The following is an 18233-nucleotide window of genomic DNA, read 5'->3' as shown; positions in this document are numbered from 1 at the left end:
AGGACTGATTGAAAGTGCTATCCCTAAGCTGTCCAGCGCTGTGTATGGAGCGTATACAGCTGTATCGGCGATAGGAGCTGCGCCAGTGATGTCTGACACCAAGGACGCAGAAGAGATAATGGCGTCCGGACGGGCAGATACTCGTTTTTATAATGCAGGGACATGTGACATGGACATCCTATCACACATGCCGTTGCTTCTCTGGCTAAAAGTCCACTTAGCTGTGTGTGTGTCTGGGATTGGCTGACATGCTGTCCCTCCCCACTACACGCGCACGCTTAGGGAAGGAAGACAAGGAAAAAAAAAAAATTATTATCCAAACAGCAGTGATCTGAATGCGCTGTTCCCGCACACTATATACTGAAATGTCATAATAGTGTGAGTCACAGAGTGACTTACACTATTACAGCGGAAAGCCAGCTAGGAATTAGCTGGGTTTTTTGCTGCTAGAACCATTCTCGAATGTATCTAGAACTATCGAGCTTTTGCAAAAAAGCTCGAGTTCTAGTTCGATCTAGAACAGCCCCCAAAATCACTCGAGCCGCGAACTGGAGAACCACGAACCACGAACCGCGCTCAACTCTACTCTGGACGCCATTTCTTTGAAGCACCGCTTCACCGCTGCACCGCTGACATCTTGAGAATGGCCCGTGCCTCACTGCTCACAGTGAACACCAGCACAGAGCAGCACCTGCTGCCCCAGGAAAAAGCAGTGCTCGCAACCCAAGCATAGAGCAGCGCCTGTGGCCATAGCACAGAGCAGCGCCTGCTGCCCCAGCACAGAACAGTGCCCACTACCCCAGCACAGAGCAGCGCCTGCTGCCCCAGCACAGAACAGTGCCCACTACCCCAGCACAGAGCAGCACCTGCTGCCCCAGCACAGAACAGTGCCCCCTACCCCAGCACAGAGAAGCGCCTGCTGCCCCAGCACAGAGTAGTGTCCGCTGCCCCAGGACAGCACCGCCACCCGCAGTGAGTATCTGGGCCCCCTCTGCACTGCCCAATGCATTGCCGTACTTCATCAAAGCCCCTGCCTCTTGTGACCTCGCTCCACTACCACTGCTGCCCCTCCTCACTGGTAAGACACCACTGGATTGTAAAATGGACCCCATATTTTTTTTACCGTTTTTTCTCTCTAAATTTGGGGTGCATCTTATAATCTGTTGCATCTTATAAAACAAAAAAAAACGGTAACTGAGATAGAAAAATGTAAGATTCTCATTTAGTTGCATAATAATTCTCCACACATATATTTGCCCAATAATTCTGCACCCATAAACAAGTATAGTATCGTATTCAAGTTTCATGTTTATTAACCTTTTGGATTCAATAGCAGCACTGTAGTTGTTCAGTAATAAAATTAATCATAAAAAAAAAAAATAAATAAATTGCCTAATTGCACACAAAGTGTATGCATACCGACTAACAGGCGAATTCCTTGTGAAACGGGTGAAATTAGTATTGAACACGTCACCTATTTAAGTAGAAATATATTTAAAGGTGCTATTGACATGAATTTCTCACCTGTTGTCATTAACAATCCATCCAATCCGCACAAGCAAAGAAATAAAACCATTGCTGCTCAAAAATTAAGTTATGAGTAATAATGAAAAAATTAAACAAGGAGAAAGTATTGAACAAATAAATTATAGAAAGAGGGTGTTTTTTTAAATAAAAGATTTTTCTTTTTGTTTTGTGTTTATTTCTTTTTTACTTACACGATTAGTCATGAGAGGGTCTCATAGACCCCTATCCATTGCAAATCCAGGTTTTGTAGCAGCTGCGATTTTTTTTACAAATTACAGCTGTGATTAACCCCTTATATTACCTGGATTTCCACAGCTCTATGGCAATTGGGATGGGCTAGCTAAAGGGCCAGGATTGGTGCATGTAATGAATGTGCCAACTCTGGGCAGCTGTTAATTTTAGGCTAGGAAGGGGCAAATAACCAAGGGCCTCCTCAGTCTGAGACTACCAGCCCTCAACTGTCTGCTTTATCTTGGCTGGGTATCAAAAGTGGGTGGGAGGGGGAACTGCGTGCTAAGATAACGTACACAGCAAGGGGCTGCATCTTCCAGCTGTCTGCTTTATCTGCACTGAGTATCAAAATACGGCATTTTTTCCAATTATTTATTTATTTTTACACTCCAGTTTGGGGACTCAAACAGTTAGTATGAGGGAAACCAATCACAGACACCAGCATGCCAGCAGTCTGACTGCAACCAATCACAGTAGCTGTCACTGTGGGTGAGTGGGGGAAGCAGATTTAATGAGTGGACTCAGAAGCAGTGTGACAGTCGCTCGGAAACTCGGTAAGTATAATTGTCCTGCTTTATTCCCCAATTTGCTTCCTTTTGCAGCCCCCTAGCCTTTACTAGCACCATTTTATAAAATGTAAATTCGGGTCCCTTCGACTTATATGGAGTTCAGTGTTTGAGTTCAAGTTTGGGATAAGTTCGCTCCGAAAACTGACTTTATTTTTAAAGTCTGGCTGGACCCACCGAACCCAAACATGTGCGGTTTCGCCAATCTCTAGTTGTGTGTTGTATGAAAGAAATAATCTCCGCTAGAAGCAATATGGAATGAAAAGGATCCAATGCACTTTTATCGAGACACTGTTATGGATCCACAGAAAAAAAAAAAAGCCATTCTGCATTAGGTCTCAGTGAAAGAATTGCTGAATGCTTGTTCTTCATAGATACAGAAATTTTAACCTTGTTGTAATTATGTAATTCACAGCAAAGTATTGGAAGCCATCCTTTGTAGATAGCAGGCGTGCAATAAACTGCAGAAATTTGCTCAAAGAATGAACTTTGATCTGAAAGTTTAGAATAGTCATAAATACATTTTTTGCTCTATTAACACTATTATTTAGAATTATAGTTCATACTAATCTATGGGTGAAATTGGAAGAATGCTACGTAACGTTTTCCAGCTGTATGAAGCTTATGGAATTAATCATGCTATTTGTAATTTCATAACGACAATTACTGCTTACACATACATGTATCATAAAATATTAATTTCAGGTACATTATGGTTTGATTGACATTAGTTTAAACAATTCAAGTATAAGGCTAAATGCAAGTATTTAGCCCAAACTACCGAAGAGTAACCTTTTCCTGTATGTCATATAAACTCAATCTTTAATTTCCCTACATTGTGCTACATTGTGATGGATATCCTTGTAACATATGATGTCCAGATATATGTGCTTGCAAATATACATCACAATTTTCTGACTTACACTGTGTGTAGAATTATTAGGCAAATGAGTATTTTGATCACATGATACTTTTTCTACATGTTGTCCTTCTCCAAGCTGTATAGGCTTGAGAGCCAACTACCAATTAAGTAAATCAGGTGATGTGCATCTCTGTAATGAGGAGGTGTGTGGTGTAATGACATCAACACCCTATATAAGGTCTGCTTAATTATTAGGCAACTTCCTTTCCTTTGGCAAAATGGGTCAGAAGAGAGATTTGACAGGCTTTGAAAAGTCCAAAATTGTGAGATGTCTTGCAGACGGATGCAGCAGTTTTGAAATTGCCAAACTTTTGAAGCGTGATCACCGAACAATCAAGCGTTTCATGACAAATAGCCAACAGGGTCGCAAGAAGCATGTTGGGCAAAAAAAGGCGCAAAATAACTGCCAATGAATTGAGGAAAATCAAGCGTGAAGCTGCCAAGATGCCATTTGCCACCAGTTTGGCCATATTTCAGAGCTGCAACATTACTGGAGTATCAAAGCACAAGGTGTACCATACTCAGGGACATGGCCAAGGTAGGGACGGCTGAAACACGACCACCTTTGAACAAGAAACATAAGCTAAAATGTCAAGACTGGGCCAAGAAATATCTTAAGACTGATTTTTCAAAGGTTTTATGGACTGATGAAATGAGAGTGACTCTTTCTTGATGGACCAGATGAATGGGCCAGAGGCTGAATCAGTAAAGGGCAGAGAGCTCCACTCCGACTCAGACGCCAACAAGGTGGAGGTGGGGTACTGGTATGGGCTGGTATCATCAAAGTTGAACTTCTGGTACCTTTTCAGGTTGAGGATGGAGTGAAGCTCAACTCCAAGACCTACTGCCAGTATCTGGAAGACAACTTCTTCAAGCAGTGGTACAGGAAGAAGTCGGTATCGTTCAAGAAAAACATGATTTTCATGCAGGACAATGCTCCATCACATACATCCAACTACTCCACAGCGTGGCTGGCCAGTAAAGGTCTAAAAGATGAAAAAATAATGACACGGCCCCCTTGTTCACCTGATCTGAACCCCATGGAGAACCTGTGGTCCCTCAAAAATGTAAGATCTACAGGGAGCAAAACAGTACACCTCTCGGAACAGTGTCTGGGAGGCTGTGGTGGCTGCTGCATGCAATGTTGATCGTAAACAGATCAAGCAACTGACAGAATCTATGGATGGTAGACTGTTGAGTATCATCAGAAAGAAAGGTGGCTATATTGGTCTCTAATTTTTGGGGGGTTTGTTTTTGCATGTCAGAAATGTTTATTTCTAAATTTTGTGCAGTTATATTGGTTTACTAATAAACAAGTGAGATGGGAATATATTTGTTTTTTATTAAGTTGCCTAATAATTATGCACAGTAATAGTTATTTGCAAAAACAGATATCCTCCTAAGATAGCTAAATCTAAAAAAAAAACACTCCAACTTCCAAAAATATTAAGCTTTGAAATTTATGAGTCTTTTGGGTTGATTGAGAACATAGTTGTTGATCAATAATAAAAAAACCCCCTCTAAAATACAACTTGCCTAATAATTCTGCACACAGTGTATATTTTTCAAATATTTAGAAAACCGTGTACCATTTCCTTTACACTTCTGAAATGCTTGCTACTTAGTGTTGGTATAAATTCCCAATAAAATACATTTAAGTTTGTGGGTGTAACATATAAAATATGGAAAAGATCATGAGGTATGTATCCTTTTTCAAGGCATTGCATAGATATGTAAGTGACTCAAATATATGTCCACATACTGGTTCAAAAATGTACTTTAATCAACTTTCAGAAAAGACAAATACAACATTTTTCAAGATAATCTTCGTGTTTTTCAATGCACTTTTCCATCTGTCAGCAAGCTTTTGTATTCTGTGATAAAAAATATTTTAGGCTAAGCTGCGAGCCATGAATACAAGGATATCTTTTCTTCTTTATCAGATATAAATCTTTGCCCTCATAGTGCTTCTTTCTGGGGACAAATAGGCAAGGTCAGTACTGTAGACAGGATGCTTTAACCCCTTCACCACCCGGTGATTTTCCATTTTTCATTTTTCCTCCCTTTCTTCCAAGAGCCATCATTTTTGTTTTCTCATCAACATAGCCATATAAGGGCTTGTACTTTTGAATGACACCATTCTGGCACATATTGCTTTGGAAAATGGGCAAAAAAAATCCAACTGCAGTGAATTTACAAAAAGAGTGCAATTCCACAATGGTTATTTGGGTTTTTCTACTTATCATGTTCACTATATGTTAAAAATGACCTGACTGTATCATTCCCCAGGTCAGTACAGGTTCTTAGACACCAAACATGTGTAGCTTTTTTTATCTTAAAGTGGTAAAAAAATGAGAAACTTGTAAGAAAAAAAAAGAATTGCGCTTTTGGCCCTACTTTCCAAGACCAGTTATGTTCTCATTTTTCAGGATCTAGGGCTATGTAAGGGGATTATATTTTGTACCCTCGCCCCTGAGCTGTCATTTTTAATTACATAATTTTAATGGAGATGGGATGATTTGATAGACTCTAATTGCATTTTTTTGAGGCGACCAAAAAACCCCATAATTCTGGCGTATTGATTTTTTTTCTTGTTACGCTCTTTACCGATCAGTTTAATTTATTTTATATTTTGAAATATCAAGCATTTCTGAACCCGGAGATACCAAATATGTGTATTTTTATTTTTTTAACTGCTTTATTTTCAATGGTGCAAAAGGGGGTGATTTGATATTTTGAGGGTTTTTTTTCTTTTTTTTTTCACTTTTTATTGTTTTTACTATTCCCTTTAAGTGATTTAATATGATCATTTGTGCTGTACAGAGCAGTGCATCAGCATCAGCAGTGCTCTGTACAGTACAAATGCTGTCTTCCTTCTGGCGTTCCCAGGAACTACAGTATGTCATAACAGACACAGGGGTCATCAGCAGACCACCAGCTGTCATGACAACCCATTGGTGCACCGACAGTCGCAGGGAGTGATGCGCTTCCCCCCCCCACACATTAAAAACCGCTATCAGAGATCAGAGATTAACAGGGGGATATAACTTTCCAATCCACTCGCGCCTCATCAGCCACATGTTGGCTGATCAGATCAGCCAAGAAATGCAATAAAAGATGTAGGATCAGTGTGTGAGCCTGCATCAAAGCAGGGGAATCTAACCTATCGCGTACCAGTACGTGATAGGTCGTGCAGTGGTGTGTGGATATGCATTGTTATTCAGCCACCTTGGATAGCAATCCGCTGTATTTTTTTTAAATTTTAGGCTTCAGCTCTTCAATGAGCAACTCACTGTAACAATCAATGTTGATTATTTAACCTTTTTCCCGACAATGTTTCTTTACCCAAGTCGGTTGTGGTGGATTATTGCAAAGGTCGAACCTTGGCTGATTTGCAAATAATTTACCATATAATCCACTGTCATTCGGCTATAACAAAATCAGTCAAAACGCCCTCTCATTGTTACCAGTTGTGGATGTGGACGGGTTTCTGTCTCCTTCTGTATGGCTGACAGTTGGTCGACCTTCCTTGAACTTCTCTGTCCATTCATTCATGCTTCTTTGTGACAAAACACTTTCTCCATACTGTGCACTAAGTCTTTGATAACTATCAATACCAGACGCAACCTCCGAACATAAAAAAGTATCATTGCACACTGCTCTTCTTTCGTGCAAATCACAAATGGGGCAGCCGATGTTTCTCACTGCAGTCACAAATGAACTGACGTGACATATACAAACCTGCACAGCAGTGACCGGGGAGATGGAGAACTTGCACGCATTGCACTGGTAAGTCATTGCTGCCAAAAGAAGTTTTAATATAGCTAGTGTGGAAAATTATTAACTCACCTTTGTCTGTGTGTTTTTTGATATGGTAAAACGTTGCCAAAAGTCTGACTGAGCTTGTTGAAGGGTTTTTCTTATGCAGGCACCCCTTCAAAAGAACAGGAGATTCCTGATATAAAAACCTCTAACAGCTCTTAAAGATTTTAAACTGACAGATAATTCAAAATGTTTTAAAATAGCACCAATGTTTGAAGTCTTAGATTAATTGGTCACACTTGTGTATTGGCCTGTTTCCTTAGATCTCTCTCCTTCGCCTTGTTATATATACTGTATATATCAACTTTGTATCATACATTGGCATTTGAATTAAATACCATCTATAACTCTCTTGAAAAGCTCTTAGTTTTAAATAAAACTCTTAATTTACTTATTTTATTTCCTAAACAGGATACTTGGTTTACAGTGCATCTTACGATGACTTTTTAAAGAATAAATGGTCTACAGGCACTGCAGGAGGCACCAATTTCCCAATCGAAAACTTAAAGCCAAATACAAGGTATGTATTCCCTTGGAGATCTATTCTGAATGAGTTAGCTCTTCTGTTTACTTAAATAATTTCTTACTCCTTCGTTAAAAGAGTTGTCCACTTTATTTTAACAAATGTGATGGGGACACAACTTGATGATACTTATTAATATATAGGTATTACAGGTTCTCTTCTTTTGAGAAGCAGAGACTACACAGTTCTCCTGTTATCAAAATGGACACATCCAATTGCAAAAAAAATGCACATGGGAAAGCTGATTTTTAACTGGTGGAGGCTGAAAGTCTGATCTGCTCACTTACTCCAGCATAAGCAACTATTTTAAGTACAAGTTTGAGGAAGGCAGCACTAAAAGATAAGTTATGCTTGAAAATAGAGGAGAAGCCTTAAAGGGTTTTAACCAAAAACAAGTTCATTTTAATCAATAGTTTTTGGAATTATAATTTCCAAAATTGGATGTTATTAAAAAAATGTACCTGTGCCGAGATAATCCTATAAATGTGCCCCCGATATGTACTGTGTAATGGCTGTGTCTGATTATGCAAGAACATGGTCTGATCATAATACATCACCTGGACAAAGCAGGTGCAGAAGAATATAAACACAGCATGTGGTATGATCAGACCATGTCCCTGTACGGTCCCAGTACATAGGAGGGGCACATTTAAAAGGTTATCTCAGCACAGGAAAACATTTTTAGAATTGTAGTACTAATCCAAGATCTATTGATAAAAATCTATTTTGTTTGTGGAAAACCCCCTTTAGCACATTCACCCCCCCCCCCACCACCTATTTTCCCCTTCCTGAACAGCTAATTTTTTTCAATTCTGACCAGTGTCACTATATGAGGAAATAACTCTGTAACACTTCAGTGCTTCAAGGAATTCCTCTTGGCTTGTAGTGTGAAATTGTAACCATCATGTGAATCACGGAATTGTATAACATTGTGCTATGAAAATAAAAAAAAATATTTTTTTCCACTATAATATTACTTTGACCCCAAAGATTTAACCTCTTTACAACATTGGGCGTACTGGGTACGTCATGAAAGTCGGTACGATCAGGTCCCTCTAATGCAATCACAGGAACACGATTGCTGCCATGGTAACTCTGTGTCATCACCATGATGACCCTCAGGTTACCCAGCTATGGAAAGCCTTGCACATGATGCCAGATGCATGGTGTACAAGGATAAGTGTCAATGCTGCGAGTGTTGCATTGAGTCAGTTCTGCGTGTGTTGCATTGGAACTAAGTAAAATAGTTAAAAAAAAGTTTAAAATAATTGGTAAAAATATTTAAAAAAATGTGAAAATAAAGAACAGCAACAAAAAATTCCAATAAATATGTCAATTTATGTAAAAAAATAAACAAAAAAAGTCCACAGGCTATGTGGTCACGCTGCGGAACATTTGCGGAATCTGCCGCGATTTTTTCACGGAAATTCCGTGGATTTTTCAAAAATCCGCAGTACAGCGAGTCCCCAGCCATTTCTATGCCACTTGGGGAGTGCTGTGCCCATGCTGCGTTTTTTTCTGCAGCGGAAATAATGTGAATTTCTCTGCGGAAGAATCTGCAGCATGTGAATTATTCCTGCGGATTTCTCCGTAGCATCCCATACTTACCTGCCTTGATAGAAGACACCGGAGTCACTTCTTCCGGTGCAGACTGGAGCGCAGTGGAGCCAGGAGCAGGAAGCAGGAGGTGGGCGGGGCCTGCACGAGCTCCAGTCATGTGACAGCCGAAGCTAGTTCAGGCCTGCCCACCTTCTCCGGCAATGTGCAGACGCTGACAGACACGGCTGGAAAGTGAAGTGCTGCGTGATGGAGGTATGAACTCCCCGATCACTGCAGCACTTGTTCTGCATTGAGGATGCAGTGCCCAAGCCATGGTACTATATCCTCAATGCAGAATGCCACAGCATATCCGCAGGACATTCCACAAGAAAACCACAGCATGTAAACAGACAAAGTTGTGCTGCGTTTATCTGCAAGCTCCTGCGGATATAACCACAGGACACTCTCCCCGTGGGCACATAGCCTTACAGTATTTGGTATTGCCGCGTCTGTAACAGCCCAATCTATAAAACTGTCAACCTAGTAACCCTAGTAACCCTGTGAATACAGTAAAAAAAAAAAAAGTAGCAGAAACTGTCTTTTCATCATCTTCCTGACAAAAAAAGTGGAATGAAACAATATCAAAAAGTCAAATAAAAATGGTACCACTAAAAACGTCATCTTCTCCCGTAAAATAAGCCTGCATACAGCTCTAGCTCTGTCAACAGAAAAATAAAAATGCTATAGCTCTCAGAATACAGCTATGCAAAAACTATTTTTTTTCCAGAAAGTTGTTTTTATGGTGTAAAAGTGGCAAAACATAAAAAAAAACTATATACGGTAAATATGGTATCGCTGTAATCATACTGACCTGAAGAATAAAGTTGTCTTATCACTTTTACGGCATAGTTAACGGCATAAAAAAAACAAACTTGAATTACTGTTTCTTCATAATTCTGCCTCACAAAAAGTGGAATGATTAAAAAATATTATGTGGCCCAAAATGGTGCCAATAAAAACCTTTAAGGGTATGTGCCCATGCTGCGTTCTGTAATTGTCAAAAAAAAATGCACCCTCTGGCAGACTTTGACAACTGTAAACACTGCGTTTAACAAAATAAATGCATCCAAACGCAGGGTCGGGATGTGGACTGCGGCGAGATTGAGTATGAGCTAGGATGGGAGCGAGTCAAGTGCACAGGTGGTGAGATGTGATCTTGAGAGTAGAGTGGAAAGATGATTTGTCATGGTGAAGAAGCTGGATTTGGAGGAAGAAGGTTCGGTAGTTATGAGGAGGGGCAGTGGGAATTGTGGGTCAAAGCTTGATCTGAAGTTATTAATCTTCTGCTTGAAGAAAGAGGCATAGTCTTTAGCTGAGATGACAGGATAGGGGGTGGTGCTGGGGGTGGAGGAGAGAGTTAAAAGTATTGAATAGCTGTTTAGGGTTGTGAGACAGGGAGGATATGAGAGATGAGAAGTAGGTTTGTTTTGCAGCAGTGAGTGTGGACTTGAAATTGGTGATAAATTGTTTGTATGCAATGAAGTGTTCAGTAGAATGAGACCTCTTCCATCTCCGCTCAACAATTCTAGATGCTCATCTCAGTTCTTTAGTCTGGCTCGTGTGCCAAGGTTGCCTGTTGATTGTGCGAGTTTTGGTATGCGTAAAGGGGGTGGCCGATTCAAGAGCTGAAGAGATTGTGGTGTTATATAAAGTGGCAGTAGCATCTGCATCGTATAAGAAAGCAATGTCTGTGACATGGAGAAGGGACTCAGAGAGTGATTGTAAGTCAAGGTGTTTGAGATTTCTGCGAGGGTGTGAAAGTATGTGAAGGGGGTTGTGTACTTGGAGAAGAAAGGGAAGAGAATGTGAGTAGGTTTATGGTCAGACAGTGAGATAGGTGAGTTTGAGAGGTTAAATATGGAGCAGAGGCGGGTGAAGATTAGGTCCATCGTGTGGCCATCTTTGTGAGTAGCTGCAGAGGACCATTGAGTCAGGCTGAAGGAGGAAGTGTAGTGTTAAAAGTTTAGAGATACGTGAGTTTGAAGTGTCAATGGAGATGTTCAAGTCGGCCATAATGATATTGGGGATGTCGGTGGAAAGGAAATGTAGTAGCCAGGTGGTGAAATGGTCAAAAAAGGCGGTGTCTGGCCTTGGTGGGAAGTAAATGACAGCCAGTTGGAAGGGGAGTAGATGCGGACGAAGTGCACCTCAACAGAGGGGAGAGTAAGGGGTACTTTGCACACTACGACATCGCAAGCCGATTGTAGCGATGCCGAGCGCGATAGTCTCCGCCCCGTCGCACATGCGATATCTTGTGATAGCTGCCATAGCGAACATTATCGCTATGGCAGCTTCACATGCACTTACCTGCCCTGCGACGTTGCTCTGGCCGGCGAACCGCCTCCTTCCTAAGGGGGCGGGTCGTGCGGCGTCAAAGCGACGTCACACGGCAGGCAGCCAATAGAAGCGGAGGGGCGGAGATGAGCGGGACGTAAATATCCCGCCAACCTCCTTCCTTCCTCAATGCAGGCGGGACGCAGGTAAGGAGATGTTCCTCGCTCCTGCGGCTTCATACACAGCGATGTGTGCTGCCCCAGGAACGAGGAACAACATCGTACCTGTCGCTGCAGTGACATTATGGAAATGCCAGACACTTCACCGATCATACAATTTCGACACTTTTGCGCTCGTTAATTGTAGTAAAAAGGATTCACATACTCCGATGTTGACAACGACGCCGGATGTGCATCACTTTCAATTTGACCCCACCGACATCGCAGCTGCGATGTCGTAGTGTGCAAAGTACCCCTAATAGAGGGTGGCAGTGGAGTGGTTGTAAAGGAGCATTTGTCAGACAAGAGCAAACCAAGTCCTCCACCGTGCTTGTTACTGGGACGGGGGGTGTGAGACAGATGGAGACCACCATAAGAAAGTGCAACAGGAAAGGCTGTGTCAGAGGGGGTGAGCCAGATTTCAGTGATGGTGAGGAAGGAGAGTTTGTTGGTGATGAAGAGGTCAAGGATGTATGAAAGTTTGTTGTAGACCGAGCGGGCGTTCCATAGGGCTCCTGTTAGAGGGACTGGGGGAGCGGGAGCCAGGTGAATAAATGTAAGGTTACAAAGGTTGCGAAAGTTTGAAAGTTTGTGGTAGATCGTGGATGTGGTTTAGAAATGACTGGGGGGATGTAGTGGGGGGGCAGGATTTGGAGAGATGTCTTCAGCAGTGAGGAGAAGTAGAGGGAGTATGTTACGGGGGCTGTCTGATTATAAAAACCAAAGGGATATCAGACAGTCAGGGTCCACCGTGCAAAGTCTTTGCTGCAGAATATGGCAAAGGATAAGGGGTATCTTGTACTACGGAAGCAGTACTGACACTGATACGTCTCAGTGACACTAGAGCCAATCACGGCGTGTACTGTTAAACTGTTAAACTCACAGCGACTACCGTATTTAGCATTAACGTAAAAGGGATAGGTTAATGAGTGAGGAAGAGTATATAAGTGTGCCGCTGTAAATAGTAGTAGCACAAGTGCAGAGTGCAAGGAATGGAAGGCCTCCCATATGATGACAGGTTGAAAAAGTTAGATATGTTTAGCTTAGAAAAAAGACGTCTCAGAGGAGATCTCATTTATATGTATAAATACATGTGTGGTCAATATAAAGGACTGGCACATGACTTATTTCTTCCAAAGACAGTACTAAGGACCAGGGGGCACTCACTGCGAGTGGAAGAAAAGCGATTCCAACAGCTAAATAGGAAAGGGTTCTTTACAGTTAGAGCAGTCAGACTGTGGAATACCCTACCACAAGAGGTAGTAATGGCAGATACTATAACAGCTTTTAAAAAAGGGCTGGATGATTTCCTCAGTACACACAACATTGTTGGTTATAAATGACTTAGTGACTAAATGTAGAACTGGTGGAGGAAGGTTGAACTAGATGGACCTAGGTCTTTTTTCAACCTAAGTAACTATGTAACTATGTAACTAATACCTCTGTTAAACTCACAGAGGCATATAGTTAGGAAATAAAGCAATTCCTCCCTTACTCGGAGGGTGTGTGGTATGGTCTCTGTTAATGATCACAGAGACAAAAGCAGTGAATGTGAAATGGCACCTACCTAGGTCCGTTCCTCTAGTGGTGCCAGGAGACGGACAGCAGCGTAAGCCGCACAAAGCTCCTACCTGCGTTCGCTCCACTAGTGTGCGAGGACACGAACCACTAGATATGGCACCTGCCTAGGTCTGCTCCACTAGTGGTACAAAAGAGACGGACAGCAGCACAAGCCACACAAAGCTCCTACCCATGTTCGCTCCCCTAGTGCGAGCAACTGCCAGACGCAGTATAAGGAAAGTTACCATAGCGGCAACGTCCACCTACGAGTAGAATCACAAGGCCCAGCTGGACCAAGTGCCTCAGGCACCTGCCTATGTCCGCTCCTCTAAGATGTAAGGATACGAACTGCAGCCGAAGCTATAAGGTACAAGAACGCTACCCTGCCGGTAGCGCTCACCTAGCATAGACAGAGATATGCCTAGAGGAACGTGCACAGAGCGTCTACTCTCATGCATGAACCAAGAGGACTGAGCGCCAGGCGGCGTGCGTCAGGGTCTTATATAGACTCTGTGCCTCATCCAAGATGGAGGACACCAGAGCCAATCCGCTGCCAGAACGACAGCAATGACGTCACGCTGGCCTATCACCGAGCAAACCGTCACAAGCACATGACCAGCGACCAATCGGCATAGAAGGTGTCAGAGACATGTGACCACGTGTCACAAGCACATGACCAGCAGCCAATCAGCTTAGAAGGTGTCGAGACATGTGACCTCGTGTCAGCGATGATGTCACCCGCGCATGTGCAATGGCTCCAAGATAGGACTTACTCTCCAGCGCTTGCACATGTGCAGTAGCAAGAAATCCGAACATAGTCTCCAGTGCTCGCACATGTGCAGTAGCAAGAAATCCGAACATAGTCTCCAGTGCCACAGCAACCGTAACAGAGTGTTAGTGGGTGGGAACAGGAGAGGCCATGAGGTGGCCGTTTGGCTCTGGAGACACAAGGTGTGATGTGGAGAAAAAGATCCAAGGAAAAGATGAGATAGGTGGGAGGATGAAAGGAGAGATGTTCAGTTCATTACAAGGTTTTTGATTATAGTGGGCAATAGAAAATGATGTACTATAGGGGTGAAAGTGAAGAGAAACACAAACATTGTTTTCAATGACTATATATGCAGTTACCTTCTGGTCCAATTCGGGTCTAATTCATTGCTGCACACTTGTATAATGCACACTTTGATAATACAGACCAAAATCTTATGCAGACTTTAGGAGCCACAATATATACACATACAAGTGCAATCAGCTGTAAAGGGGAGAGGTGCAGCAAGAATATCTTGGTCATTTCATGAAAGAAACCAGATGCAGCCTGACATAGGCAGATACCTGTCAGAAAGACATTGGCATGCTCTAACACCCATGTCACCACTACCTCGGGTTGCTATGGTGCTATGGGAACGTTCGGGCCCCCCTGTAATCAAATTACAGGACTCCCTCGCCCAGCCTTACTAAATGCTATGATCGCTATTGATTGCAGCATTTAGGGGATTCATACGGGATCCTTACCTATTGTACCATCACCCATTCCCTATAGACTGTGAGCCCTCGCGGGCAGGGTCCTCTCTCCTCCTATACCAGTCGGTTATGTACTCTTAATGATTGTTGTATGTGACTCGCCCACCCCAGGGCTATGGGACACCCGGTGCCGGGCCGGACTAGTCCGGTGGTAGTCAGTGGTGGCTGGGCCCGGCTCCGTGGCCCTGGTGGGTGTCAGTAAATACGTGGCTTGATGAATAAAGTTTGTGTTTGTGACGCAACCTGTGGTATGCGGCTAATAGGCCGCCGCTGCTGTATGAGGCCTCCGGGGGATGATATGGCAGCAATGGTAGTACTACTCCCCACAGGTGGAGCAATGCCCCGGGGCACAGTTGGTGCTTGTGAGTGTCTATGCAGCTGAAATAACAGAGGTGACTTCAAGGGTACAGTTTCAAGTTCTTTACTCACAACTCTTGTCACAGTCTTGCAGGGACCCTTGGACTGCTGGGACCACTGTCAGGGACCTCCGCCGTTTCTGGGTGATTCAGAGAGTAAAAGCCGGTACCCTTCCCTTAAGTGTCTCTATCTTCTGCTGTCTTCCTTAGCCTGGCCTTGGTAGGTTGAACCTGGCTTGGCCTCCACAACAGCCTCAAGGCTGGGGAGTCACCTGTCGGCTGATTATCCCTTTTCTAGAGGTACTGCTGTGGGCTGTGGCCCGGGGAGTTTACAACATTCCCTGGGCCTCGGTTTTTACTGTTTGGAGATGATTTTGCACTCCTCCGGTTTCTAGGGACCGTCCACTGTTGCAGCTTGATCCCTCCACCGATGTTCTTGTGGAGCAGGCCACCGCAGCTCTACAACTACCCGTGGTACCTCTAGGACTACCCGTGGCCCTGGGACCCTTTCTGTTCTCTGCGTGGTGTCACCTGGACCCTCTGAGCCCCAGGATCTTCACCAGGAAGCGTCTCTTTCTTTCCTTTCAGCTCCTGACTGACTTGGAGCTTTCTTTCCGTTACTTCTTCTCCTCCTTGCCTGCCTCCAGCAGGCCTCCTCCTCCTTCCCCACTTTCTCTCGTTCTCCTTCTTCAACTACATGCTGGCTCCTCACTCTCTCACTCCCTGAGGTAGACTGCCTAAACTTGACCTTCCTCTCTGTGTCTGCTCTCAGATGGCTCCTCCCACCTCCCCAATTGCCCTGTTCTACCCTATAGGAGCAGGGATGGGTCTTACGACCCCTCCCAGCATGCAGCATGGGAGGGTTGTCTGCCACTTTCCCTGGTCCCAGCAATGGGTGTAGTGTGGATTTACCAGGGGACCGGAGTTCACTCTCTTCCTCTCCCAGAATGGGGCATCACACCGCTGGATGGGGTGCAATGACCTGTGGCGACGGAAGCCTCAGGGGCGCCACACTCCCCCACAGCAAATCCCAGCACGTCCTCGGGCTGAAAAACAACAGAAATTGTGGAGAAACTGCAAAAACATTTTTGTTATGCATAACATAAAACAATAAAACATTTCTTCCCTTTATGGGAGGCACATATAAGTAAACGTTGCGAACTTCTTATAAAGAAAACTCTAAGTGTGCACTTCCAGTCCATTGCACGGTTCGGGCACATCCCCCATAATTCTGGTAGGGGGCACAACGGGTGCAACTAATTACATTCTTGGCTACAACAAGTCCAGTAGCCTGTCAGTTCGTTTCTTTCAATCAACAAAGTGGAAAACAAAACCAGCCACTAAGTCCAGTGGCCTGGTTACACAGGACACTTTACACATCACATTTACCAGGGACCACATTCCAGTCTAGTGGCCCGGTACACATACACAGGGGGGGTGACTTCTTCAAAAAGTACAAGGGGCAGTAAAGCAGGAAAGGGTGTCATCTTCAAAAAGAACATTAGGGCAGCACAAAAGGGACATCTTCACAAAGAATGAGGGGCAGACAGGGGCTATTTACAGTTCAGCATCTTCTTTTCTTTGCTTCAATGGCTGGGATCCTGCTTCGGCAGGGCCCTGGGTAGCAGGTAGGCCATGGAGATCTGGGTCTGCGTCTCCTGTGTGCTGGTCCCTGACCTACTGCAAGGCGCTGCAGCCTGGGCAGGAATGGGGCTTCTTGTATGCTCAGCTCGGCGTTGCTGCAAAGGGCTGCTGGTTTGAAGAGGGCTGTTGCTGTGGTCTTTTGGGTCTTGCTTTGGCCTTGCACCCTGCATCACACAAGCCATGGAGATCCGCGTCTGTGTCTCCTGCGTGGTTGTTGCAGGCCCGTTGCTCAATTCTGGGCCTTGGGCCTGCTTCGCGGTGGTGCTGCGGCTGCTGCTTGCAGGGGAGACGCTGCACGCTGACATAGTGCGGCGCCACTCCGGTTCTTCGGAGGCCATCTCCTCCTCCTGCAGGATATGGACGTGTAGGGCATACCAGCCCCGGCCTCCCATCAGCCGTGTGTATTCCACAGCGTCACCCAGCTTGGCATCTCGCCCTGGGTGGCCTTTGGGCAGGTGTTCTTCAATATCCCGTCGGGCCACAAAGACATCTTTACCCAGTCCGGGCTCTCTGATGAAGCCCCAGCCTCCTTTCTGCCGAAAATCGACTACTATGCCCCGTCTCATTGGGCCCTGTGACCCCTTAAGGGCCTTTCAAATTTGCTCCTTGGAGGCCAGGTTGGCTGCCTCCTGGGCTTTCCGCTTCTCCTCCCGGGCCTCCCGCTCCTGCTGGTACTCCTTCATCAGTCTCCGGCAGGTCAGCTCGTTTGCCAGTGGGGTTTCCCTGGGGCGCAGGGGCTGTTGCAGTCTCCCACTCTCTATGGGCGCTGCGTCCCAATTCACTCCCGGGGATGTCGTTCCCAGGAGGTTCACAGGGGGACTCGGTAGGGGGCCCACTAGCTGTTCGGGGTCCACCCCCCCAGGCTCCGTCTGCGGGGGTTTCAGGCAGGCCTCCGGTGCCCCACCGGGCATCAGCGGGGCTGGCGGGGAAGGCTTGCGGGACGGTGGAGGGACTGGGCGGTGGCGCTTGGTGGGTCAGTGGGTCCGGACGGGTCGGGGTTTCATGTAGCTCACCCGGTCGCTGCTCCGCGGCCTCCATCCAGTGGCCCACGCTCTCCGACACCATCGATGTTTCACTCCGCCGGTCCACCTCTGCTTGCATGTTATGCAGCCTCCGAGCCAGGATTTGCATTTCCTCCCGGAGCAGGTCCAGCTCGGGATCCATCTTCCCGGTCCCTGGTGTACACTTCTGCAGCCTCTCTGCCATGCTGCCGACCTGGGGAACGCTTGCTGGATCACTGTTCGGGTGCTCGACCACGCCACTCGGCTGCTCCCTTTCCCTTCTCGGAGGCGGGGCCGGAGGCTGCACTAGCATCTGGCGCCAGACTGGCGCCCAGCCCATCACGATCGGCACCACTCCGCTTGCGATAAGGTACATTTTCTTTATCTGCTGGTCGGGCATTTAGACTCTTTCTGCCAGCCGGCCAGCTTATCTAGTCGCCATTTCTTCTTCCTCCGCCTTCTATGGCGG

The 18233-nt window shown here is 45.1% G+C and overlaps 1 protein-coding gene across 1 annotated transcript in view; it reads left to right on the top strand.

Moving 5' to 3' along the window:
- FNDC1 (fibronectin type III domain containing 1) overlaps positions 1-18233 on the top strand; it is a 391652-nt gene that overhangs the window by 343490 nt on the left and 29929 nt on the right. The window contains exon 15 of the mRNA XM_075338178.1: positions 7480-7588. Coding sequence (XP_075194293.1) covers positions 7480-7588 — 109 coding nt within the window. The remainder of the gene's footprint in view (positions 1-7479; positions 7589-18233) is intronic.

This window comes from Anomaloglossus baeobatrachus, chromosome 3 (assembly GCF_048569485.1).
Source record: "Anomaloglossus baeobatrachus isolate aAnoBae1 chromosome 3, aAnoBae1.hap1, whole genome shotgun sequence".
Classification (NCBI taxonomy): Eukaryota; Metazoa; Chordata; class Amphibia; order Anura; family Aromobatidae; genus Anomaloglossus; species Anomaloglossus baeobatrachus.
Note: the sequence above shows the minus strand (reverse complement) of the source record. Positions and strands in the feature narration are given on the sequence as shown.